Source organism: Notothenia rossii, assembly GCF_949606895.1.
Source record: "Notothenia rossii genome assembly, chromosome: 1".
Classification (NCBI taxonomy): Eukaryota; Metazoa; Chordata; class Actinopteri; order Perciformes; family Nototheniidae; genus Notothenia; species Notothenia rossii.
Window position 1 is genome coordinate 79,725,490 of NC_136912.1, and position 27,489 is coordinate 79,752,978.

A 27,489-nucleotide genomic window follows, 5' to 3' on the forward strand; every position below is an offset into this window, starting at 1 on the left:
AAGTAAAATTACAATGTATTACTCGTAAAATAGTACAGTAAACATGTATTTGTTCTCAAAATATTGTGGTTTCACCTCTTTATTGTGAATCATCAGCATCTTTGGTATTCTTATTATACATCGGTGTATGTAATGTAACCATAGAATGTAACCATAGGAGACACTACGTCATCAGGGTGCGCGCAGGTTTCAGAAAGGGGGTGGCAGATGCCTCTTCAAAACAACAGACAACTACCGTCTACTTACAACCTGTTTTACATCTCATACTGGTATGAAAGCGTGATTATATATCAGTGTATTTTATTCATCATCATATCAACTTAAGCTTGGCTACATTTATTTAGTGAATGGCCGGCTCATTGACAAGCAAACAAGGCTTGTTTTGTAGGCTAACATCAGCTAGCTATCGCTAACTAGCGAAGGCTACACTAACAAAAACACTGCTGTCATTGTGTCATTTTAGAGAGTTTAAGTATGGCTTTGTTAACCTTCTCCAACTGTTCTGTATTGTGTTTGCGAACCCATGTTTTCAAACTGATGTGCAGATAGGGAAGTCATCTAACAGGACTAATGGTGGTCTTCCGTTAACTTCCGTTATTGCAACATAATTTGTTTTAATTTAATGTAGAGTACGTTAAAATACTAACTTGCCCTACAATGTTACATATCTATCTTAGAAGAGCTGTTTCAGATTACACATAATATAAAATACTGCATGCTAAAACAGTCATTGTTGGGTTGTAATATATAGGGGATAACACCAAAAAGACAAGCAAAAATATATAATGTAAGATAAGATACTTTATTGGTCCCAATTTGGGAATTATTTTCGTTACAGAAGCATGTAAACAAGCCATTGCACACAATCTGTGAATGAAAAGGACTACAAAACACATAGACATAAAATAAAAACATCTTAAAGTAAACATAAAAACAGATCTTTAAAGTAAAATCTATACATAATGACAATCGAATATATATATCTGAAGACTATCTGTCAAATATACACTATGAAGGGCCAATAGCAGCTAATGTAGAGTATGTTTTGAATCATTGTAGCTAAACCTGGCTATATGAGTACTGATCATCAGCTTTAAAATAACCTGTTAATCAAACTCTTCTGTTCTTTTCCTTGGCTGTCAGCTGAAGAGCAGCTGTTGGGATGCCAAAGAAGTTCCAGGGTGAGAACTCCAAGGCGGCCACAGCTAAAGCCCGCAAGGCTGAGGCCAAGGCAGTGGCAGACGCCGACAAGAAGAAGCAGGAAGAGGATGCTTTGTGGCAGGAGACAGACAAACTTGTTCTGAAAAAAGGGCAGAGAAAGGTGAACTATCTCATCTGTTTAATTTTCAGTAGTTATGACATTTTGTCACCATGATACTTCTTGGATGATGTGCATATAGTCTGTTTACTTTTAAGCTGAAGTTGAAACATCGGATGGGACTACATCTTCGTTATCCTCAGTGGGACATTGTTTTGTTGCATTACTAAGCAGTTACAGATCACAAACCGTAATGAAGAAGCAATATTGTATATGTACCATAATCAGCATACAACAATTACAGCTTGTATATGTATATCTTGTGCAGCCAGACAGCCTCGTCACAACATTACGCATATTTATGATTGTTTTAAGAAGGAGGGGAACCTTTTTTTGCAGTATGTACTGTACTGTAGCTATCACTGCCTTACTTAGACTTACTTCACTCTTACTTCATATGTACTTCACTACATATTTCCAATGAAATGCACCCTCATAGTATTAGGATGATTGCGTTAGTTATTTTATTGAATGATAAATGTCATGGGGAATCAGTAAAGCTTGTTTAATAGTTATGTGATCAAAATATATGTAGTGGGTAGGTAGTCTAAGGAGACAGCTTCCTGTCATTGCAGGATGACAAGGAGAAGAAGAGGCTCGAGCTCCTGGAGAGGAAAAAGGAAAACCAACGTCTTCTCGATGAGGAGACCTCCACCATAAAAGGCAAAGCCCTGAGGGAGGCAAGCGAAAGAGTAACTCGTGCCGAGATTGAGGAGGTGCTTCAGAACGAGCTACAGCAACTGAAGGAGCAAGAGCTCAAGCCAAAAGGTACGTTTCAGGGTTTAAACTGACCTCAGAAGTGTGCTGGTTAGTAGAAAGAGGAAACATGAGTTAAGACACAATCCAGCAGCATTGGATGTTATGAAGATCAAACCAGTACTTTCTCTTGATCATCAAATACCATTTCTTCCTACAGAAAAGAGCCACCTGGATACTCCACTGGAAGAGAATGTGAACAGGATTATCCTAGAGGAAGGAACCGTGGAAGCCCGATCAATAGAAGATGCCATCGCTGTGCTCAGGTACCATTTGTACTGTGTGGGACATCATTTTGTTACTAACGCAGCGTCCACACGGCTGCGTGCGTTGAAGCTTGCCGGTGGGCGTGTCTGAAACCCGACCAACAACCAATCACATGAATTTCCCGCCCCGGACACACAAGCACGCGGTTTGATTGGCTAGAGCTTGTACTGGCATATGATTTGATTGGCTGACGCTTCCGTCGAAGCTTCAAAAGTTGAACATGCAGTTCGGCAAAGCATGACGTCACCCCATTCAAAGTGAATGGGCAGAAGCGTTGAAGCTTCAACGCACGCCGCCGTGTGGACGGGCCGTTAGGGTGCTCTGATCTCCACTGATGGTTATTGGCCAACTTCCATTCTAAATGGTGTTGTCCCGGACCCAGACATCACCGTGTTGGAAACCTGTCAATCACAATGTTGCCACGGTCCAAAGCATACATTTTTTTATCGTCTATATTACTCTAAATCAGACCATTATTTAAGAAATGAAGACTTGAAACTTGGATTGAGACCAAAAAAAAAAAAAGATTCTGAAAAATATGAGAAGAAGGAGAATATATACAATCAGACTTATTTTTGAAACCGGTGAATTCATATACAGCTAAATATAAGATATGATTTAGGTTGAAGGCATTCCCGCATTGGTTTAATTTTTCGGAGTTGAAGGTTGTCTCTTTGGGAAGATCCACATAGAAACACACACACTTGTATACACACACGAACTAGAGCATGGGATCAAAATCACTTCTTGACCGACACAGAGAATCGCTTCAAAAGTCACAAGACTATCCTTACTGATTGTTTTGTTGTTGATTTGCCATAATTAAATCCTCTTTTTCCATCTCCAGCACCGGACAAGATGACACCGACCACCACCCGGAGCGCAGGATGAAAGCAGCGTTTGCCGCCTATGAGGAGGCCAACATGCCCCGCCTAAAACAGGAGAACCCCAACATGAGGCTGTCGCAGCTGAAGCAACAGCTAAAGAAGGAGTGGATGAAATCACCAGAAAACCCCCTGAACCAACGCTTTGCCAACTACAACACAAAGTGAATGCACTCCCCTCCCAATAGCCCCTTTGAAAACTGTCTGCCTAATGCTCATAGGAGAGACTGCCATTGAAAAGATCTAATAATTCATTCTAATAATTTCATTTAAAAATGTGTGTCGCTGATGAGAGCTTCACCGTTCCACCAAGAAACAACTTTCCAATGCCAGGTGACTCGGCTTGGTTTGTTTAATTCACAATGAGTCTAATGTGTCACTTCAGCATCCATTTCATTTAATTACATACTTTTCTTTTTAGCACTTCTTGGGAGGTGGGAAGCCAGATGATTTGAAAGTAACTTATTAAAGTTCAACACTCGATGGAAAATATCTCTTGTCGCTTTTCAATGCAAGACTTCTCCTTATTTGTTGTAAGTAGGCGCACTTACCGAGGCACACACTGATGTCAAAAATGTGCTCCATCTGCTGCTGTTGTGCATTCTGCGTTACACTTTATCAACTACATAAGGAGAAAGTTGGCTATAATTGTGTGTCCAGGGTAGTGCTCACCATTCACCAGCTAAATTGGGGGCTTCAAAATAGATATGGCTGCAAATGACTTTTTTCTGTGCTTTTAGTTAAATTCGCAAGTGAATAAACAGTTTCTTTAAAGGAGTTGTTTTTTGGGGTAAATACTAAAACATTTTAACATTGAACATTGAATTGACTGTCACAAGTGGATTATGAGTCATTACGAATGAGTCTGAACAAATACACATACAATAACAAGATACCTGCAATGTGTTGACACTTTGAGGCATACAACAACAATGGCCAACGCTGTCACATTTAAGAAGAAATGGCTGGATAGCCAAGTTAGTTACAAGTGCTTTTGTCTCATTACCCCTCATGCTCATGTATACTCTTTAAGTGCAAATGGCATGTTTTCACACAAGTAGAAATTGTTCACTGGCTAGCCTCGTCAAAGCCTGGTATGATCTTTATCCTGTTAATATCAAATATATGGCACTGTTAAGTCAACAAAATCATATTTCTTACCCATTTTCATGCCCCTGACAGTGGCTGAATTTGGCCCCCCTTATCTCCAATAGCAGATCCTTTTACCTTTAGCCAGCAGTGACTTTAAGTATCACATTATTGTAATTTGATGGTGACTGCTGAAAAAACACAGCTAACAAAACCAACAACTTAAATCAAGTTAACTGCAACAACACAATTATAATTAGGGAAATACTTCCTGTTTATCCCTAACATGTCCAGCATTATTCATTTAGGATTTCTATTTGACAGCTATCAAAGTCATGATTGCATTTGATTGAGTTCAGCATGCAGTTACATGGAGGGTCCCGTGCTGCTGGTGGTCACAAAGGTTTTCTCCAGCACAGCAACATTCTCACACTGAGCTGCTGAGGCAGCACGCTGTAGGCTTTGTAGGTTTGTGTGATGCCAGGTGGAGAGGCAGGAAGCAGCAAAGATTGAGCTTTATCAGTATCAAATGTAAGTAACAAAGGTAAACAAAGATAGCAGTGCAGATGTTTGAGCCTCATTGTGTATCTGATACACAATGCAGCTCAAACATCTGCACTGTTATCTGGGAAATGGGAGTTAACACAATCCTTGAGTCAACCTCACTATATGGCTCTCTCCACAAGCCTGAAAATAAAGGGGTGAAATACAGATAAAGTCTAGTCATTTACAGATTAAACATAACATTTTTGGAAATGCAGAAATATACTTCTTATTTTTCGGGCCAATAATCATCAGATGCATAACGTTTTTATATTTTAAATTGCTTGTACTTTACTTTGAAAGGATTCAGATGTGTTTAATGTTTTATATCTAAATAGCAAAAGAAAAAACAATACGTACTTGGTGGAGAAACAACACCACTCCTGCTTACTTAATCAAGATTTTAAACAACTTTGGTCTTTCATTAATATCCAATTTGTACTCAAAATACTTTATTGGTCCCTCAAGGGGCACTCCAAAGCAATTGTGCTAACAACAATCCACAGACAATTCATGTACATCAGGAAGAAAATATACTAGTATGAGGAATGTGTTAAAAAGAAATATAGGTCTAATATACAAGTGCATGCAAAACTGAATGTGATACAATTGATCAGAAATATAAAAAAAAAATAAGATTAACAACAAGAATATTTTAATGTTGACAAAGAGATTAAGAAGAGTGATGTAAACCAGCAAAAAAATGTAAAATAGTTTTGATACAAGAAGATTGAAAAATCAACATTCTCTGGTGCATTTAGTTCAGTTTACATGCCAGTTAGAATGCTGCTTAGCATTTTTAACATGTCATCTGTATTTCTACTTAATCCAAATCTGTAATCACAGCCTTCTTGTCCAAGTATATGTAGGTATGGACAATTTAAACAACTGTGCTATTAATTACAGTTTGAAGTATGTTTTTGTGACTTTTTGATTCCCTTAGTTTAACAAATAAAAAAATCTGTCACACATTCAGTGTTCTGACTGACGATAAGAGACACAACACTTTCCTCAGAACGTTTCACAATATGTTGATTCTTATATTTACTAAGACAGGATAACCTCAAATGAAGCAGAAAGGACTCAACCCTGCAGTAATATATTGATTCAAAAGATGATTAGAAAAAGTTGTTCATGTTGTTTCATTTGTAAGGACACATCTGAGGAGACTTTGCACTCATTCAGAACCAGATCTAAAAAAAGGCCACTTTTGTTCGGCCTGGCTGTTGTGGCGGAGGAGATAAGAGCTCGTCGTGCAAAGGCCTTTGAACCAAAGAGCTTCAATGACAAGTTCAACTGACCTTTTATTTCCCTTTTTGCATTGAAAGAGAAGCAGCTCTGTTTCTTTTCCCATAGCAACCAATTGGTCCACTCCCATTTTAAAGGGATTTCTTTGAGCCTGTACGTGTGATGTTCCGCCGTTACACTGGTCTGATGTTCCAGGTTTTTGTTTTTCTGCATCCTAACCTGTTGATGCTTCCTCCCACTCTAGGCCATTTGCATGGCAACCCTTTACCAGGCCAGCTGCTGCTGCCCTTTTCTTTCTTCATGTTGAATTCTAATCATTACTTTCAAAGGAAAGCGTCTCCAAAGCCCCTTTATCAAGTGTTCGCACTGGGAGGACGCAAGCCGCTGTCTAGCGCTCACTCTCGCTGCTCTTCTTCTCAACGCTGTTGTCTAATCTGGGAGCATCTCCAGTTAGTGACCGGCTTTTTCAAGACTTGAGAAATATAACAATTGGAAAAAGAAGGTAAGGATCAACAGAACAGAAGTGGGTTCATGTCATTTTAATTCATATTTATATATTAAAAGGAACATTCTTTAAAAAAATGATTGTTTAAATTGGAGTTAAAGGGTTACAGTCTTAATTAAGACAACTTTGAAGAAAATGTTGGAATATTTAAGTTCACTCATAAAAAAAGGTTTTAGAACTCATCGAAAATGATACCTTTGTAAAGCACACCATTTTCATGCTTTTATCTTAATTACATTTTCTCAAGTTTAAAAAACAGTGACCATCAATTTTATTTGCAGGATTACAATGTACTAATCCTTTTTATTTTGAGCTTTAGGAGTTAAACATTTATGTCGCATCAGGATGACATTTCTTATCATAATAAATGGATCAACAGCACTTCTCTCAAAAGGATTGTGGGTTTCAGTTGTTCAATAAAGATCAATGACTGTTACAGTAAAATAACCAACTAGTAGATAAGACTACAATTCTAAATCTTGAATTTATTTCCTCCAATAATAGTTAAATAAGAGAAACAGTATTATTTTCTGAGCTTTTCCTTGTGAAGCAGACAAACATGAGAGGGGGTCACATCTGTAACCAGCTGAACACACACTTTGAGATTGAACAAATTGTTGCTTTTTTAACACAGGTGATTTTTAAAAGTGAAATAATGCAACATACTATTAGAAAAATATAGTTTTTTACTTTTTTGCCTTATGTATTAATATATATTTTTTCTTCTTCTAGTTCCTCAGAGTAACATTTGTGCCCACTTTTGCATGTTTCTGCTTGCATCCTTCAAGGATCCTGTGGATTTTGAGCTAATTTATGGGTTATGTTGGTGGCTATATAAGGGAAAAGAAAACAATAATTGGTGGAAACTATCCCTTTACTACTTTTTCTTTCCAATTACATGTGAAAAAGGTTTTGTGATGTTATTTTAGCTCTGCAGTGATGCCATGAGGTTGATTTTGGTCAAACCCACCAACGCAACTCGACGCCTTGACTCAACGGCTGAAATTTTCCATGATGTGGACCACGAGCATTGTACCTCAGGGGGTCCAGCTCCTCCGACAAAAACTCCTGACGGGATGCGTGATCGATACCCAGGCACCTCTGGGGAAGCATCCTCTTCACTGCAGGAGACGTGTCCCGAAAGATCAAACGGGATCAGTCCATCAAGAGATTCAGCACAAAACCTAACCTTATCACAGCTGAGCGATCAGGACTGGCTGCTGCTTTGTGGCCAGGTTAGCAGCGTAGGAGATGATTCAGCCTTAGCGGGGAGAGCAGGGACCAGTGTGGAACATCCAAACCATGACAGGTGTGGTTGTTCCTGTACAGATTCTAGCCAACATCCAGAGGCTTTTAGTTTTCATCCGCAATCAAAGCAGGGCACAGTCCAGGATGATAGCCTCATGAAAGTTTCAAACAAGAGAAGCCTTTCATCTTCACCTTACACCCTGCCTTTCTATCAAAGCACCCAAGCTTCGACCACTTGCCAGGTGTTGCCACAGCAAACCAAGCAAAGGGATCTTTTAAAACCTGACACAAACCATACACAGGATAACTTCCTCCCCCTCCAGTTCAGAGACCAAGAAGGTCGAAATGAGCAGTTGCAGCAACAGCCTTGCAATCATTTTAAACTTAGAGAAACCAACCAAGCAACTTTATTCAACATTCCTCTGAACTCCATTGAATGTGCCGAGACAAATCAGAAGCCTGCTGTCCCCGCAGACCTCAACTGGAGAGAGCTTTTCGGCAAAGAGCCTCTGTTAGTCCAGCAACGTCAAAAGCGAGACTCTCGCTGCTCGATGAATACTGATCAGACTAGCAAGACACCTGGAGACCCCTCCATCGTCCGCAAGTGCCGTCATCTCCCCTGCAACCCTTTAACCAGCACTGTGCAGAGGTCGTCTACTCCAGCTAGTAACAAAAGTGTGCAGTCCTTCACCACCAGCCAGTACAGCTCACTTGAGAACCAGGATGGAGTGGCAGAAAGAGCCAGACAGCGACAAAGTCAGGTACACAAAATTATCTCTAAATGATGTCAGTTATGGACCGTTTGTAGGAGGTTAATATCCAACCAATTACATAATGAGTATGGAAGGTTTCTTTTTCAAATGGGCGCGATAACTTCCTACATCTTTAAAAAATACACATATTACCCATCTGTAATTAAAAGGTATGCAGCAACAACAAAACAAAAGATTTTAGACAAAATGCTATTAACAAGATAGTTATTGCATTGATTTTTACATTTACATCAATATTTTCTACCAAAACCAGAATCTTTGAATGGCAAGTCCAATTCCTGATTGTAGAAGTCAAAATATGTGTTTATGTTGCTCAGAATAGTAGGGTTTCTGAAAGATTACAATGCAAGTGATGAGTCTTTCTTATTTTTGCAGACAAACTCTCAGCAGCTCAGTGGATCGAGGCTCTCCCTCCCCAAACACACTCCTCCACCAACTCATGACATCGGGATAAACGGGAACGCAGTGCGACCGCTAAGCAGCCATGGCACTTTAAGATCCAGCCTTTCAGATCTCCACTCAGGCCAGCAGCCTCTCCAGCTCCTCCACAGTGCCATCCTGGAGGACGCTTTTTCCAAAGTAATCAGAGAAGATTCCAGTAAGGCCAACAGTGAGGAAGGCAGCGTTCCACGGAAGAAGACCAAGGACATTAGCTACCGGCTGGGTCAGAGAAAAGTTCTCTTTGGGAAGCGCAAGCAGCTGAGCGACTACGCGTTGATCTGTGGGATGTTTGGCATTATTGTCATGGTGATCGAGATTGAGCTGTCAAGGGAATTGTACACCAAGGTACTTGAGTCCTCCATAAACCCACTTTATTTTTAAATATAACAGATGAACAAAGACGTGTAATGTAGAGCAGAAAAGTTTCACATGTTTCTTTGATGTACCTGACCAGAGGCTAAACCATAGACTGTATATATAGGGCTAAACAAACGGCTGCCCTAGTGCCACAATAGCAACTGAGTCGCAACATTGAAAGCCCTATGAGCAACATTATTTCAATAAAAAAGAGCCCTAGCTTTGAGAAAAATCCATTGATTTGAGGGCAAAAATCCCCTATCTTTATTTGTTTTCATTATTTAATTATCTGTTTAAATGACTGGTTTATGTGCCTTTGCACCGTTAATTCCCTTGTTTGGGATAATAACGTTTTCCTTGACTTTTTATTTTGGTTCGTAAGTCTCTCATCAAAATGTAATGCAATGTCTCCATTATTTACACAGGAATCCATATATTCATATGTCCTGAAAGGTCTGATCAGCCTCTCTACTGCCATTCTTCTTGGACTCATTGGGATGTACCATGCAAGGGAAATCCAGGTATGTGGAAGAATTCAAATAAATCAGTGCATACCTGTGTGTATCTTGGTTTACCCTTATTATTACCCAGGAGAACACTGACTTATTTTTGAAATATTTAAAAATAATTCAAATCTTCTGGCCAAACAAATATTCATCATAATTTTTCTCTGCTTTCGAAGTTAGATCATGTCTTTTAATATGCAATATTAATTATGTTTCCCTACAATCTTCTCCATGCAGCTCTTCATGGTGGACAACGGAGCCGACGATTGGAGGATAGCAATGACCTTTGAGCGGATTCTCTTTGTAGCGTTCGAGCTCCTTATCTGTGCCATCCATCCGATCCCAGGTCAGTATGTGTTCACCTGGACTGCTCGCCTGGCTTTCAGCTACACAGCATCAGTGGCGGACGCTGACATCGACATCATCCTCTCCGTGCCGATGTTCCTGCGGCTCTACCTCATCGGCCGGGTCATGCTGCTCCACAGCAAGCTGTTCACCGACGCTTCCTCCCGCAGCATCGGGGCGCTCAACAAGATCAGCTTTGACACTCGTTTTGTCATGAAGACTCTGATGACCATCTGCCCCGGCACAGTCCTGCTGGTCTTCAGTGTGTCCTGTTGGATCATCGCAGCGTGGACCGTGCGTGTGTGTGAGAGGTACAGCAGCTTTAAACTCCTGAACGTCTCAGTCTTCCTTTTCTTTCTTTAGTAACAGTGGTGGAGGGTAACTAAGTAAGTACTAACACTTAGGGATTGCACTTAGTTATTTCCATTTTCTGCTGTAGGCCTTACTCCACCAATCTCAGAGGCAACTATTGTACCTCTACTCTTATACATTAACTTTAGGCCCTAGTCATTTGCCAATTCGCTTTAATAACACAACATATTATTCATAATTTAATTATTTCAATAGGCATTTATTGACCCAGCTGAAGGAATTTCACAAGCTCCCCATGAATATATCAATATAATAAATAAATACATTATTTTGTGTTAAGTAGCCTATATGTTGATACTAATATTTTTGTTTTAGTAACTTTTTTAATGACTTTGGTTGTATTCCTGTTTTAACCATAGGTACAAATATCCGAGTACCGCTTTCACCTTCAAATGAGATGTAATTTTGAGTAATCAAAATTAGTGTTAGTCTGCTTTTTAATCTTCGTTAAGAAGAATAACTGAGCAACAAATCTCTCAGACCTTTCAGATTTACATCCAGGTGTCATGCCTCCACAGGTATCACGATGCTCAAGAGGTGACCAGTACATTTCTCGGAGCAATGTGGCTGGTCTCCATCACCTTCCTGTCCATCGGGTACGGCGACATGGTCCCTCACACCTACTGTGGGAAGGGAGTTTGCCTGCTGACAGGAATCATGGTGAGATAGGTACAATACAACTGGGCATGTAGTGAAGAGTAATCCCAAACAATCTGTGTCCTTCAATTATCAAGTTAATGTAATACATTTTAATAACTTGAGAGGGGTAAAAAACAAATTCAAATTACATGAAGCACGAATCATAGGAAAAATACACAAATACGTTGAACTGTTTTATATTTACATAACAAAATCCATAATTTCTGCTTACTGAAGCTTGAATCTTGTTTGGTTTCATAACAATGTTGCTTGAATACCAGTATAAAGAGATGACTCTATTAATAGTGAAAATATAATTGGTGGTAATGTAACAATACAGTGTCACTAACCACTGCTCTTCTCCACAGGGAGCCGGCTGCACGGCTTTAGTGGTCGCTGTTGTTGCAAGGAAGTCCGAACTCACCAGAGCCGAAAAGCACGTTCATAACTTCATGTTGGATACTCAGCTGTACAAAAAGGTAATGATTGTATTTTTGTTAATATTGACAGAACTGCAGATTAAACGTAAAATACTGTTTTGTTTTTTTGGGGCCATGTTTGGTCAGTTTCTGTCTAATTTCTGTGACAAAGACCTTTGGAGAGAAACCTCATCAACACACATTACTCAGTGTAAATGTTACTGGAGACAGTTAATTAGACCCCTCTATCTGCATGATACTCTCCCATCCACAGGTAAAAAACACAGCAGCCAATGTGTTGAGGGAGACTTGGCTCATTTACAAAAACACCAAGCTGGTCAAGAAGATTGATCGTGCCAGAGTACGCCACCATCAGCGTAAATTCCTGCAAGCCATCCACCAGTAGGTGTACACATGTCATCACCATGAAGTCTAGAGTAAAGACAACATCAAATTGATAGTTACAACTGAAATGTATACATTGTTGTCACCCTTTGCTCTTATAAACTTATTTGATTGGTTTCTAATATGTTAACAAGGGGTAATGTGTTCTTAATTCATGTGTCATTTGTGGGGTTTGATACTGACTCCAAGTTAAACTGGTTTACACATGATCCATCCAAGGTTGTGACTTACTTTGTCAAAGATAAACCTTACTCTGCATTTATTTTGAATGGAACAAAACATGACTGATTCTTATTTTCTATTTCAGACTGCGAAGAGTCAAAATGGAGCAAAGGAAACTAACTGATCAGGCCAATACAGTTTGTGACCTTGCCAAGGTTTGTAAAAGCACTGTATGTTGTTGAGTTTGACACTATAGGGCAGTCTTCAGTGTTTTTGCATGATGAAACCAAAAGTATGTAGCTTACCATAACTTAATCCAAGTAAACCATATTACGAAATGTCCACTGAAATAGGGTTAGCATGTTACCACTTACAAAGATGTGGTTGTCTGTTGTTTATCTACTATGCCAGGGCATTGATAGGTTACAAAACAGATTTGTGTTTCCTGGGGAAGTGAGATTTTGTATCTTTTCAACAAAAATTACAACATTTCTGCATTTATGATGTATGTATAGATGAAGAGATAAGTTCCCCGCTCCACTTACCCTGATGATGACTCGTACTGTAAAATGTGTGAATGAACTGTCCTCCTTGTTGCTTTGCAGACCCAGAACATGATGTACGATCTGGTGTTGGAGCTTCAACATCGAAGTGAGGAGCTGGACAGGAGGATTGTAGCTCTGGAAGAGAAACTGGATTCCATCCTTCTCAGTGTGCAGTCGCTTCCCGTTGTGCTTTCTCAAGCAATAACAAAGCTACAAAAGGATTTCCTGGACGACTTGGCCTGTCGCGTCCACTTCCTGTCATCCTCCCTGAGCTCCGAGTGCTGTTCAGTCCCTGCCAGGCAGCTTTGTCCAGGACCCACAACACCAGAGACACCATACAGCTCATAGGCCTCACTCTGTGGCTTTCCTTGTAGTCTGGAAACTTTGTTCATGCTGGGAAGGATTTTCTCAACATGCACACTCTTCTTTTAAGTAGCGCTCTGCTACACATTTTTACAGTTACACAAATAAACCCCTGAGAGTAATAGCTCTTACTGAGCAGCCCAAATGACAAGGGAAGTGCTTTAGTGAGGGGATTCTCGGCTAAGGGAAGATCATTTTTATTTCGTTTCCTCAGAGGTTCACAGTTACTGTAGTCAAGGACTGGGTTTTCAGCTACAAATAGACAAACTTTAGTAGACTCTCTTAGGAAGCAATAGGAAGATGATTTTTAAGGTACCTAGTCTAAGTGTCTAAGTGTGTTAGTTCCTAAGTAATTAAGAAATGAGGAATGCATTTTTTTTTCCTTATTCTCAAGCTATTTATTTTTGATGTCTACTAATCAACGCTTTCGCAATATTTATTTCTGAAAGAAATCTAACATTAGGGAAATGGAGATTGTCCTTAAAATATGGACAGCACTTTTGAATATGTGCATTACATGATGTCACTATACATGAACAAATTAAGGTTATGATCATTATTATATAATTATTTATTATTATACAAATATCCTAAAAATCCCTGTTTCAGTTAGAATTTTTGTTCCCATGATGACCTAGCAACAGTTTATTTTAAAGTTGTAGGCATAAAAATATTGAGAACCTGCAATAGAAGTAAAGTAAATCTATAATTATTAAATTGTTAACATTATATATAGCTCTGAAATCTTCCTTTGTGTTTCACTGGCCTTAGCCTATACAACATTAATAGAACCTTAGGACCTACTTTCTTTTGATTTTCATAGCAGCAAAATACAGTATCAGCATCTTGCCGAATATAAAAGCAATAAAGACTTTTTCCCAAGATCTCTGTTGTAGGATGTTTCATGTTTGCATTTGCAGGATAGACAGGACCTAAGGGCAGGACTCTGAATTGAATGGCATCACACAAACTATTGCAAATTGTATAACACAGAGATTAAAGTTTAAGGAAGTCCATTAGTTTGTCAGGCAAACAAGCTGTCTTACTAGAAAGTGACTTTAGAGGGCCAGACTTAAAGGTAGGGTAGGTAATTCACTTCAGAAACACTTTTTGTTATATTCCATTTTAACATCCCGATAGCAATGAATACATGAAATGCTTTGACAATAAATACTGTATATCTGTGGAAGCCGTGGCGCTGTAAAAAGCACGACCAATCATTTTAGCCGGCCCGGCTAAAAATAACTGGATGGCCTACCTGCCTGTCAGTCTTCCATTTCGTGCACAAACTTATCTCGTGCCCTCATTGGTCATGTGTGCGTTCGTTTGTGTTGGAGGAGGGGCTCTGTAAGGAAGTGTGAAGGAAGGGGCAGATTTTTTTCGGCTGCGTGCTTTCACTCGAGCTGGTTTTTTCCATTCTTACCTACCATATCTTTAAGCTAGGAATGCTGTGGATCAAGTTTAGTATAAATCCACTAAATAAAGATAATCAGATATGGCAAATGACAGAGGCATCATATTGCACATTGTGTGTGTATCACGTGTGTAGCGTGAAGGGGACACACACACACACACACACACACACACACACACACACACACACACACACACACACACACACACACACACACACACACACACACACAGATCCTCTCAAACAAACACCTGCCTCTTATTTCCAATGCACTAGTTAGTTTGAATTGAGTTGGCCTCATTCACTTTCAGCTCCCGCCAAACTGAAGGGAAGGTAATTGCACATCATTATTTAGACATGATTATTAGGTCAATATGGGGCTCCACATAAATGTTTAATATATTGAGACGATAAGGTCAAAGAACCAAACTAATTGTGAAAATAAATAACGAAGCCGTAACATGTAAAAACACGATAAACAGCTTTTCAGTGGGGTTGTTTACCAGAACACCATCTGTCTGTCCCATGGTTACCCGTTTACGGTGCCCTTCATAATCTCGCGATACATCTCCGAAGGCAAGCTGCACCCACGAGAATGTCGTTTCGCGCGCTGAAGCTAAGCTCCAGTCACATTTCAGATTGAAAGGTCTGCTAGCCAATGAACTCGATTTGTTTAGAGCAAATTAGCCAATGGGGAAGCTGTATTATTAGAGCAGGCGGGATATCAAAGTCTTGAAGAATAACTCATTGATCCAACAAGGCAGAGTTGCTTGTGCAAACCTCATAGACAAGTTAGTTACGGAAAACGTGCGCGTTACTCCGTAAACCTCTATTTCTTGTTTTCACTTGGACGATCCATCAGGTAAAGCAGATTTCTTCTCGTGTTAAAATAACTTTTAAAATGGTACTCATTGAAATCTTCTCACAGTAACTTGGCTAGCTCACTATGGTTAGCTAACTTCACAAAGTCTTACCTCGTTTCTGTTTGGCTTACGTACCGAGCAAGCAAAATGTAAAATTGTAAATTAAATATTTTGTCACTGGGGGAGTTTTGTTTGCTGTTGAATGTACTCTCAATTCTCTGTGCTAACCTAACGTTGTTGAAAGGGTTCGAACAAAAAGTTGTAACGTGGTTTGCTGAAACATAAAGCATTGATAGGGCATGATGAACTTGACTTGAGCTGTTGTTTATCTGTAGTATTAACACATAATGCCTAACACATGGTGAACTTTGGCAATTCACCTCTTCCTTAGAAGCAAAACACACCACGCCAACCTCCAAACACTGTATTTATTTTTCAGTTTTTCCGTGTTGAAAAAACGACTCATATTTTGTCTACATTTTGTTTAAATGGAATGATCTCGGTAAATGAACGCATATCAGGAGAGAGGAAGTCGTTTTTGTATCAATGTTGTTGGTGATGTTTTGTTCACGGGTTTATTCAAGCCAGCAGAGCGACCAACATCTCAGCTGAGAACTCAAAGTAAAAACCAAGCAGCCATCGAGCTAAGTGTTTACCGCCGAGAAAGAACAACACACGGCTTATGCAAGTAGAGGAGTGTTTAAGTACAGTTATAATCGATTCCATGGTGCACATAAGGTAGTATTTCGGTGTGTTTTATTGTGAGAGACTGAAGGCACATTGTTTGCTAGCGCTCCCTCCCGTCCGGATGTGCTGCTCAGTTTTAAAAGAACTGGGAGTGGCCTCATCTCAGTTTCCCGCACTGTATTTAAATCAGCCTGTTCCCTCCCTTTCTGATTCTCTGTTCAAGTGACAGGCCAGTGCTGACAGAAACACAATACACGGACCAACACTGATATGATCATATTCCCTCTGCTGATCACCATTTAATTGTCCTTTTTAACTGAATTAATTTCATTTACATCCTTTTAACGATTTAATTGGCAGTAACTCTATGATGGATAGGTAGGTAGGTAGGTACTTTATTGATCCCAATTTGGGAAGTTTTTGCATTGCAGCAGCATAAAAAACAAAAGGCAATGTACACAAGAGAAACGAAGACACAGAAATAAACAGTCCAATATATTTCATAAATATACATATGAATAAAATAGCATTAAATAGATAAAAAAAATATAATGCAGGATATTATTGTGCAAGAATGGATTATCCAATATTAAATAGAATATTAATGTAAAATATCCAGTGTGATTTTAAGTCCAGTTGTTAAGAGAAGCGATGGAGCAGACAGTTCTCTTCCGGCCAGAGGTGATTTGTTATAGAGAATAATGTCCATGCAATGATTATGAAAAGCAACAATCCACAATTAAATGTATTTTTTTTGTGTATTGAAAACTTACAAGCTGATATGTGGCCACCTCAGTATTAACATTGCCTTTGGGAGGCGTGTGGCGCAGTGGATAGAGCGATGGTGTTCAGAGCACAGGTTCAAACCCCACTGCTGTCAGCATGTCGTTGTGTCCCTGAGACACTTAACCCCAAGTTGCTCCTGCGGGGATTGCCCACAGTATTGAGTATGTAAGTCGCTTTGGATAAAAGCGTCTAACAAGTGACATGTCATGTGTAATGCCTTTGTAGTTTGAAGAGTCACAATCAGTGGATCTGTATTGTTCTCTGTAAGGAAGTGTCTTTGATATGGCGCACAAGATATCAGAAACACCTGGCTCAAGATGGTGATATCTGCATTCTGAAATGACTTGAATTAGTTTAAAATCATAAAGAAGCCTAAGAATGGTCATTGTGGGTACTACTACAATTTGGAAATGCAATTGAAAGAGAAAGTTATTAATTCTCAAACTATTTAAACTGCTTTGTTGCTTCTAACCAAATATTAGGATGGGGGCAAGGTGATAGTGATGTGCCAGTCAATGCTTTTTATCAGTCTTACTCTATTATTTTTTAAATCATGTATTGCTTACTAAAATGTTTTTTTTAATGTGGCTGCAGTTGGATTTAAATGCAAATACCAACCAATTAATAGCATACAAATCGTGTTGATGATGTGTTTGACAAAACTGGCTTCTATCAGATCACTGACATCTGCTGTTGTTGATGAAATCATCCATTTAACAAGAGTGAATACTCACAGAATCTACAACAACAATTATTATTCTTTTCACTGAAATGGTACATGTTTTGATTGTTAACACAGGGCAGCTGCAATGTGGATTCAAGTGCGCACAATGGATGGGAGTGAAACCCACCGGGTGGATTCCCTGTCCAAACTCACCAAGGTGGATGAGCTACGTCTCAAAATCTCTGAGCTCTTCAAGGTGGAGCCAGACGTGCAGAGACTTTTCTACCGCGGCAAGCAGGTGAAGCAGCTTAGTAAACATTTTGCTCAGACAAGTCTCTGGTTTTGTTGGATTGTGTCCCAGTAATTTAAAGTCTGAAGCTTCTTAAATGTATTGGTGTTTAAAGAAGACTGTCGTTTAAACATAGTGGCAAATGTGAAATGTGTAATACAAAATATGCATTAATGTGAACGTGAAAAATGAAGGTCTAAAGTTAGTTTTTTGGATATACAAACTTTAACCTTGTTGTTTTTTTTAACATCAGATGGAGGACGGCCATACCATATTCGACTACAATGTGGGCCTCAACGATATAGTGCAGCTGCTTGTGAGGCAGAAGGTTGATGTGGTGAAGGGCAAAGACAAAGAAGCAGAGCTCTCAGACTCTGACTCTGGTTGTGGATCAACCCGGAGTGAATCCGACAAGAACTCAACTCACGGGGAGGCCGAGGCTCAGACCGCCGGCACCTCCGCCACAACAAACACCACAGAGCTCGTTGATCCAGGGTTCGGATCTTACAAGGTATGTCTTAAAGCTGTTGGCTTGGATTAAAAAGTGTGTACTTTCAGGAAAGGGGAACATCGAATTGATCTTTTAGGGATAGGTAGTGAACAGCTGTGGCGTAAGACCTGCATTTAGCTACAGTAATGTTGGGAGCATGCTAGTCACCCATTCAAGTTGTTTGTTGAACAATTAGATCAGCTTTCATCGTGGGGAGAAGAAAAGATTCAAGCAAAGATGCCCGAATGATTTTAATAAAATAAATATGTGATTGGGAAATTGACATTAATGCTCTATACTTGGAGATCCATGTACCGTAATTTTCGGACTATAAACCGCGCCTTTTTCCCTATTTTTCGACGCTGCGGCTTATATAACGGTGCGGCTAATCTATGGATTTTTAAAGCTAACGGCCAACACCTTTAACTCTATGGGCTCTATGGCCGGTCCGCGGACCCCCACCTTTAAGCGGCGGGTTCCAGCAGGAAAAGCTGGAGGCCGGAAAAGAGTGAGACAGGTAGCGCGTAAAAGTGGAACCGAGAGTGGTATGCCGCTGCTGCGGCTTATATTCAGGTGTGGCTTATAGTCCGAAAATTACGGTCGGTAGTTGCTAAAGTCTGACCAACACAGTTAAAGTTGGCTGTTAGCCGCACAGTTCTTCTTGGATAAAGGATGAAGCTAACGGATAGCAAGGTTGCATTGAACATAATAATGATGCCTTTAAGCTCCTTTCAGTACAGATGAGTATTAGGCAAATGTAAATTATAATAACATTATTTAATGTTCTACATGGTATCTTGTAAAATGTAGTGCCGAACCCAAATACATTAACCTATTATGCAGTATATGTTTTAACAGAATTATAAAATGGATATCAGAAGGAGTCATGACCCCTTCATCTTCCTAACATTACTCGAAGCAGCTTTTAATGCAAACATTTATGATATATTTTCTTGTTGCTACAAACAACTATCAATGGTAATAACAGGTCAAAGAAAGGGGTTGTTGTGTCTGGCAATTCCTGTAACTCTGTAAACGATGACCCGACGTTCACACCTACTTCTCACAGTTAGAGGCCAGCTGTGTGGAGTTGAGATAACATGGGGGTTTAACTTATTTCATCATACTTCTTCATAATCTTTACACAAATGTTTCAGACAGTTTTCACATGGCATAACTGGCCTTCCAGAAGACACTTTATAAATGTAGGAATAAAAGTGCATGTTTTTCTAGCATAACACCTCTGTGTGAATACAGTTGCTGTTGGTGACCACTTGACATGAATATACAAATGTAGGTGATTTGAATCAAGTGAATGGAGAAGCTGGGCTATAATTGAGCCGGTCTACATTTCGTCCAAAGGATTCTTATAGACATTGTGAAAATGTTTCATGTTTAGAAATTCTGTGTATGTAAGGAAACACAAGTTCACAGGAGCCCTTTTGAAAACAAACGGACTACCGGTAATCACATTAAAAAACATATTTACAGAACACTTAATAATGTGTTGAGGACAAATGCTACAGCCTTTAAAATGTATTTCAAGATTGTTCTAACTTTTTTTTTTTCTTTGCGTCATTCAGATCAATGAGCTAGTGGATGCAAGGGACTTAAACATGGGGGCGTGGTTTGAAGCGCAGATCTTGAATGTTACCAAGTCAACAAAGACGCCTAAAGCAGAATCTGCTGATGCAAAGCCAGCAGAGGAGGAGATATTGTACCAAGTTAAATACGAAGAGTAAGAATCCCTTTTCTATTTGTGTCCATCAATCAACATGTAAAGCTATGTTGATCTACGTTTGAAAATATCAGCCAACAATGGTTGCAATGGTTTTTTTATCTTCCAAACCACTGAGTATATTTTGTATTTACTCCACTTTGATGTGATGGCCAGAATCAAGTAAACTGGTTGCCCCAAAATCCAAGATCAAGCCAATCGAGTGGTCTTTATTTGTAACTTTACTTGTAAAAGTGTACCTTGTCATTAGAGGTTATTTAATAGAAACGAATACGAAAGTAAATGGTCATGAGAATGAACTCAGGACATCACTTAAACACACGATTGTGTCAGTTGGTGAGTTTGGAAGTATGTTGGTGTTTGAGGAACATTCTTCTTAAGTGTACCTGCAGTTGAGCGAAATATACTTTTACACATGTGGTTACACTTCCATGCAGCAGTGTGTAGGAAGCACCTGTAGTGGTGTGTGGCTTGCCACCAAACTGCCAACTGACCTGGTATCACCTTTACCATCGCAGCTACCCAGAGAACGGGCTGGTTCAGTTGCTGGCCAAGGATGTTCGCCCTCGGGCCCGCACGGTGTACCAGTGGCACCAGCTGGAGCCAAAGATGGTTGTTATGGTCAACTTCAACCCAGACGACCCCAAGGAACGTGGCTATTGGTACGACGCTGAGATCCAGAAGAAGAGGGAGACCCGCACAGTGAAAGAAATCTATGCCAAGATTCTCCTTGGGTAAGTGCTGTGTTGCATTTAAAGGTCTGCATTTTATATTGGCCCTCAGATTAGGGCAACAAGTCAAATATCAGAGTAAATATCGGTTCAACCTGCTGCAGCGGCAGGTGATCATCTTGCGTTTTATCTGTATATCAAAGTTTGTTGGTTTTTGGATGCGCTGTAGCCGGTGATAACAGGTTAACTTCCTTCCGTGGTATGAAAGTAGCCTGCATAATATATTGCTATGTGCTGGTAACATTTTAAGTACTTTGGGTTTAATATAACTCCCATTTACACTTAACGGAGCAAAAATAAACATTTGACTCTTTTGATGATGATACAAATAGTAGCCTTTTATTTTTTTATTTATTACATACTGCTGCGATTCTCTGTATTTTTCAAAAATGCCTGTTAACTTTCATGCATTTGGTGTTTTAACTTTTCGAGTGATCATATATATATATATATCTCAATCTCATTATAAGCATGAAAAAGTACTAGTACTACGAATGCCATCTTGAGATCTATTTCTCTGTTTGCAGTGATGCTGGTGACTCACTTAATGATTGTCAGATCATGTTCCTGACTGAAATCTACAAAATCGAGGAGGTTGGTTCTCTGGATGAAACACCCGCTGGACCCGAGAGTCCGCTGAAAAGTAGGTTTAATTGTGTTAACTGGTATTTATTACACCTCCTAATGAAAATGCTGTAGAAAGAAAAAGATTAGATGATATAATGAAATGTGTTTATTCTCCAGGATCAAATGGGCCCGAGTGCAAGCACTGCAAAGATAATCCCAAGAAAAACTGCCAGTGGTGTAACTGCCACGTCTGCGGCATCAAGCAGGATCCCGACAAACAGCTGCTGTGTGATGAGTGCGACATGGCCTATCACATCTACTGCCTGAACCCCCCGCTCACCTCCATCCCTGACGACGAGGACTGGTCAGTGGCATCATGCTAAACTCAAATTCTGATGTATATATTCAAATATCCTGACATTTAAAGTTTAGCAATTGGCACTCATTTGTTGATTAGTGAAGATATAAGTACAATGTTGTCTTGTGGCAATGGTCACCTGTCATTGTCAAATACATGTCATTAACCTATACTGCTCCTTCATGTATTGAACTTTTAGGATCTCAAAGTGCTCGAACACACAGTTTGTAGTTGTTTTGTGGCATCGATTCATGCTTCTGGCCATTAATTGTTATTGTCACACTGTGCTTTAGCTGACCCGTACTCTGTATACTGTCTCAGGTATTGCCCAGGATGCCATAATGACGCCAGTGAGGTTGTGTTGGCTGGAGAGAAGCTGAAGGAAAGCAAAAAGAAGTCTAAGATGGCTTCTGCCAGTTCCACCAGCCAGAGGGACTGGGGCAAGGTGAGGTTCTTTTTTTTTTCTCCCTTTTTAAGTTTCTTAAAATTATGATTTTGAATAAGTCACTTATAGTTGTGGGGCCCAGAGGAACCCGGTTTAATGATGTAATAGTTTAAGAATGAAAGAAGAGCAAATTTAAAAAAAAAAACTAAAAAAAAACTGAATGCGCTGATGTGTGGAGGAGACGGCTCATTATTCAGGCTCATTATATCAGGTTGCCGAAGCAATTGTTTTTTATTAAAGTCATTGTATGCTATACCATTGATCTACTGTCAACAATATCAGTATTGGTGCATCTCCTAAAATGTATAGTTCAGTTTACTGCATTGGTGTTAAATACACAAATACTTTAATGGCAACCATTTACTCCTCCCCCTCCAGGGAATGGCCTGTGTTGGTCGAACCACGCAGTGCACCATTGTCCCATCAAACCACTACGGCCCAATCCCCAATGTTCCTGTCGGCTCCCTGTGGAAGTTCAGAGTGCAGGTCAGTCCACGCAGCGGGAATCCTAGAGGATTATCAATACCACGGTTTGAGTGCTCGTATGTTTAGTGGCCCCCAATGATGTTTAAACTCTGTTCTAGGTCAGTGAATCTGGCGTCCACAGGCCTCATGTAGCTGGGATCCACGGCAGGAGCAACGACGGGGCCTTCTCTCTGGTCCTGGCAGGAGGATATGAGGATGACGTGGTAGGTTTTGTTAATTTCCTTTTTTTTTTTTTATGTTCAAATGTGACTTTGTTATGATATAAAATGTGTTTATATAAATCTTAAAGTTGATGCCAGACTTTTTAGATGTTTTAATGTCTGTAATATTTACGTTTCTTAAAGGATGATGGTAACGAGTTCACATACACTGGCTCTGGTGGGCGAGATCTTTCCGGAAACAAGAGGACCGCTGAGCAATCATGTGATCAGACACTTACCCACATGAACCGGTATGACATGACTCATTATAGTTAAAAGGATTTCTGCATTTTCAGTTATTGCAGAGTTCATTTCTCATATCTAAATTGTTGACATTGGTTCTCAACAGGGCGCTGGCTCTCAACTGCAACGTCCCTGTCAACGACAAAAATGGAGCTGATGCAAAAAACTGGAAGGCGGGAAAACCAGTTAGAGTCGTGCGCAGCTGCAAGGGTCGCAAACACAGTAAATACTCCCCTGAGGAAGGAAACAGATATGATGGGATATATAAGGTATGAGGATACACTGGACGGAATCTGCATGTGTTTTTAGTTTTAGAATTCATAGAAATGTAATTTTAAAACTGCAACTATTTAACTTCATGGATCTAAATAGATAAGGAGCATGCATTGGTTTCCGAACAATTGAATTACTCGTAATCCAACAACTACCTCTACTTTGATTATTTGAAGTTCGGTAAATAATCTCGTGACTTTGGGCATCTATTGGTAGTCTTACTCTGTCATTGAATTCCTTCAGATTGCAAAGTACTGGCCAGCCAAAGGAAAGTCTGGCTTCTTGGTGTGGCGATATCTGCTGAAGCGTGACGATGAGGAGCCGGCACCGTGGACGAGAGATGGCAAGGACCGCGTCAAGAAGCTCGGGCTCACCATACAGGTAGAGAGGATCCTTCAAGCTGCATTAGAGCAAGAGGGTTTCATGTTTTGGGTCCATGAACTGTGTCCTCTGTGTAGAATGCAACTCTTTTTAATTGATTTAAAGAATGGCCTTCTTTGAAAAGCACATCTTGAATATGTCAGTATGGATGCTAATGTTAGCTGTGCTTTGAGCTGATGGTTAACAGTAGCATAACTTCAATTAAATGGACTTTGTTTTGTTTTTTCAGTATCCTGCTGGCTATCAAGAGAAAGAGAAGGAGAAAGAGAACAAAATTGTTGCGGATGAGTCTTCGGAAACACCCAGCAAGTCAAAGAGGAAGAGGAAATCCCAGAGCAGCGGTATGTTTTTTTGCTCTTACCTAATATTCAACACTAGTTCAAATGAAACTGTTGCAGATCAGCCCAAAAGCTATGCATTGGTTTGTTTTGGTGTACAATATAAATTGTAGTATTGGCAATGTTATCATAATTGAGCAGGTGAGACATTTTATTGGTTTTGATTTCTGTGTAAAATCTATAAAGTATAACCATCCACCCTTTTACTCTAGTAAATTTAAAATGTGTTTTGTTTCTTACAGAATCCCCCAAGTCTTCACCAACCAAAACTCCTAAGAAAATAAAGCTAGAAATGTACAAGCTTACTAGGGAACAGAAAACCTTCATCAAGAATGACAAGCAAAACAAGAAACTGTGGGATGAAGCCATGGAGTCACTGTCACTCGGACCGGTGAGCATTACTGTGTATTTGGTTACCAGCTTATGTTTTGGAGGAATTTGAATGTGACATTTCAATTTGAAAGGACAAGTAGGTCCAATACGTTAGACCTTGGACAAGAAAGAGATGTCCTAGTGATGACTTTAATTGGTAAAATCGCAACAGTGCTCTTGCATACAATACTCGATAGAATTTGTTGCAATGGCGTTTTTTTGGGGAACAGAAATGGGTAGTTTGTAATACGCTTTCAAATGTGTCATTCCCACAGAAATTCCTGAACAAAGTCGAAGAAGTTTTCCTCTGCATTTGCTGCCAAGAGGTTGTCTTTCAGCCAATCACCACAGAGTGCCAACACAATGTCTGCAGGGTGAGGAACGATCGTTGATGATTAACAAGAGTTTTTGACTATCACTTAATTGTATGCAGCAACAGAATCATAGCTCTAACACTGTTTGTTGTTTTGTTTTTTTGGGTTGATATACAACCTAAAATATGTCTTTATTTTATTATGTTGCTGTAGTGGTTGGGTTATAAACATTTTCCTAAACAGCTTTTGATCTTCACGTGACATCCTAACCAACCTTACACCCACCTGGTTACAATGCAGAAACCATTTTTAGAAATGAAATGTCAAAGTTTGAGTGCCTGAAATTGAAATGAAATGTCTGATTCTTTCCGCCTCAGGAATGCCTTCAGCGATCCTTCAAAGCAGACGTGCACACCTGCCCGGCCTGCAGGCACGACCTGGGCAAGAACTACTCCATGAACATCAACAAACCCCTGCAGGATATCCTTATTCAGTTTTTCCCAGGCTACAGCAGCGGGCGATGATCATTGGTTCTGCCTACTCTGCCTGGGAGGAAATGCCATGTAAACTGTAAGGGCATTTTTCAGTAAAGGCAATAAAGAATCAATCTCTCTTAATATATTTTTAATGATTTATAAAACTGCAAGTTTTGTGGACTTCAATGCTATCGTTTTTTACCTTGGATCTGCCATGTAGTTAAAGAAAAAATGAAAATTCCTTTTCGTAATCGCGCCATTACTCCGTTAACGGCTTACACCGTGATTTTAATCCCAGCGTTTGATATTGTTCCATTAACTAATGCTAATTTTATCCATTCTGGCAAATATTTGTTACCTTTCTAAATCCCTCCATGTTTAGCACTGCTTATTTGGACATTTTCTAAACACTGCTCTTATAAGAATATGCGTCTCATCTGGTCTGCTGTTAATTTTGCTGTTGTTGGTCAACATGTTAATGCAATTTAAGAACAAATTCTGATCTTTTAGTCAATTATTTTTACTGTTTAACTTTGAAATCTGGCCTGACAGTGTTGTGCATCTCCTTGAGCCGTGTGTCTGCGCTACTTCGTAGATCTCTAGCTAAGGTTGCAATTGACAACCTTGGCAAACATCAACAAACGAGATTGCGCTAACATGATATGTGCACAAAGCGGCTCCAGAAAATGTAGATAAGGTCGGACTTTCATGCACAAACTAAACCAGTTCTAAGTTTAGTTTTTCTGCTCTTCAGCAGACTGAGAGGAAGTGTCTTGTCGGGGAACGTTGTCATCCAATGTGGTTTGATTTTCTACCTTGAATATTGGTTTCTTTAAAGATATTTTCATATAATCCTTTTATATTTGTTAGAGATTTGGTTTAAAAGTATCCATAAATTTGATTCAACCTTGACAGCTAAAAATGTTGGATCCTTAAGGCCATTATATAACGTGGTGAAGATATGAATTTTCTCCCGTTTCAAAAAGGTTCACTTTGATGAAGTCCAAAGAAAAACAAAAAGTGCTTATCCAAGAGTGTTATGTAGGACACATCTATCTAGTTATTTAGACATTGTCCCCTACACAACCCAATTAAGTCTAGAAACGTTATTTGTATTTTCTAAAACATTCAATTTGTACCTTTTCATCTTTTTGTAATCTATGACTGCCATCTGTAGGGGGGCTGTTCAGTCAGATTGTTGTGCCTCCTGTGGTCACTCGTATTACCTGACCTCATTTAGAAAACAGGAAATGCTTGCATTAATAAACTTAAAGGAAGTTCCCCTCACTGCTCATGAAATTTGATATTGAATCGACTAGATTATCTGAATTTATTATTGATGACTACTTTTGCCGTTGCCTTTGTCATTTATCAATATTTGGTGTTGAATTTCAACAGCAGTGTGAGACTATGTCCCTCCACATGCCAGCACTTTGAGTTTTGATGGAGAGACAAAGGTTTGCATAGACTGGGAAATGTATATTTTCGGAAATTGTATAATTTTTTTAGTCCATTTTAGTTTTGATATGTAGTTTTAGAATTGCTTGCACAAGTTTGGTGCAAAAATTGTCAATACATTTTCAGTGTTATTCAATAAAAAAGTGAAAATGAAATTTGTTTGTTTTTTAACGGGACTGTATTTAGGAACATTTACCAAAAAAAAACATTTGTAATCTTGAAGGTTTCAGCTGTGGGCTGGAATTAACTTTGTTTTGATGAAAAATGAAAAGATAAATACAGAATACATTTTAAGGGTGGAACTGATTTCAAACTTCACATTTTCAATGTTTAAAGGCCCTCAAGACTCAGAAAATAAGTCAATTTACTCAAGAAGTTTATCTTAATCTACGTATGTTTTTATAATTCCAATTGTCACCTTTTTTCTTTACTAAAGAAATCAATGCTGAGTATACCAGTATTTCATTGGACAAATTGCAGGAAATATGATGGTATACATATAATATATTAATTATACATTCTGCAACAAACTACATTTCCTCTTCTGGAATAAATAAAGTATGCCTTAAGTTCAAAGGAAAAATAAATTCTTCAGGGTTGGTTAAGTATTTGAAATATCAAAAATATTAACTTATTCCTATTTATGTATCAGAATTCCCTCTACAAATACATTATCTGATTATTTTTTTTTGGATTTATATTTTTTAGGATCTTTTGTGTATTTTAATGCT

General features: G+C 39.2%; 3 protein-coding genes and 1 long non-coding RNA gene across 5 annotated transcripts in view; 3 read left to right on the forward strand and 1 right to left on the reverse strand.

Moving 5' to 3' along the window:
* The first annotated feature begins 155 nt into the window (after positions 1-155).
* On the forward strand, positions 156-3,715 carry ccdc124 (coiled-coil domain containing 124). Its single transcript, XM_079644366.1, has 5 exons — positions 156-269; positions 1,144-1,321; positions 1,894-2,086; positions 2,235-2,340; positions 3,189-3,715. Exons 2-5 carry the CDS (start codon positions 1,163-1,165, stop codon positions 3,391-3,393), a joined length of 663 nt encoding a protein of 220 aa, XP_079500492.1. The 5' UTR covers positions 156-269; positions 1,144-1,162; the 3' UTR covers positions 3,394-3,715.
* A 431-nt stretch (positions 3,716-4,146) lies between these two features.
* On the forward strand, positions 4,147-14,006 carry kcnn1b (potassium intermediate/small conductance calcium-activated channel, subfamily N, member 1b). The gene is made up of 10 exons (XM_079644188.1): positions 4,147-6,607; positions 7,540-8,619; positions 9,007-9,417; positions 9,855-9,950; positions 10,173-10,591; positions 11,171-11,312; positions 11,660-11,770; positions 11,985-12,112; positions 12,423-12,492; positions 12,883-14,006. Exons 2-10 carry the CDS (start codon positions 7,555-7,557, stop codon positions 13,168-13,170), a joined length of 2,730 nt encoding a protein of 909 aa, XP_079500314.1. The 5' UTR covers positions 4,147-6,607; positions 7,540-7,554; the 3' UTR covers positions 13,171-14,006.
* LOC307015649 overlaps positions 10,831-27,489 on the reverse strand; it is a 31,956-nt gene continuing 15,297 nt past the window's right edge. Inside the window, exons 1-3 of one of the 2 annotated variants that reach the window (XR_013801614.1) lie at positions 12,823-13,025; positions 11,642-11,758; positions 10,831-11,294 (exon numbers count right to left, since the gene is read on the reverse strand). This is a non-coding gene — a long non-coding RNA (uncharacterized lncRNA). Of the gene's footprint in view, positions 11,295-11,641; positions 11,759-12,822; positions 13,026-27,489 lie in introns of those variants that run through there. The other variant, XR_013801613.1, reaches the window with a different exon arrangement.
* uhrf1 (ubiquitin-like with PHD and ring finger domains 1) lies at positions 15,305-26,913 on the forward strand. The gene is made up of 17 exons (XM_079644199.1): positions 15,305-15,461; positions 17,735-17,897; positions 18,142-18,399; positions 19,962-20,116; positions 20,635-20,850; positions 21,375-21,490; positions 21,592-21,778; positions 22,094-22,217; positions 22,596-22,703; positions 22,802-22,906; positions 23,048-23,154; positions 23,253-23,415; positions 23,663-23,800; positions 24,030-24,141; positions 24,381-24,529; positions 24,786-24,884; positions 25,202-26,913. Exons 2-17 carry the CDS (start codon positions 17,745-17,747, stop codon positions 25,346-25,348), a joined length of 2,337 nt encoding a protein of 778 aa, XP_079500325.1. The 5' UTR covers positions 15,305-15,461; positions 17,735-17,744; the 3' UTR covers positions 25,349-26,913.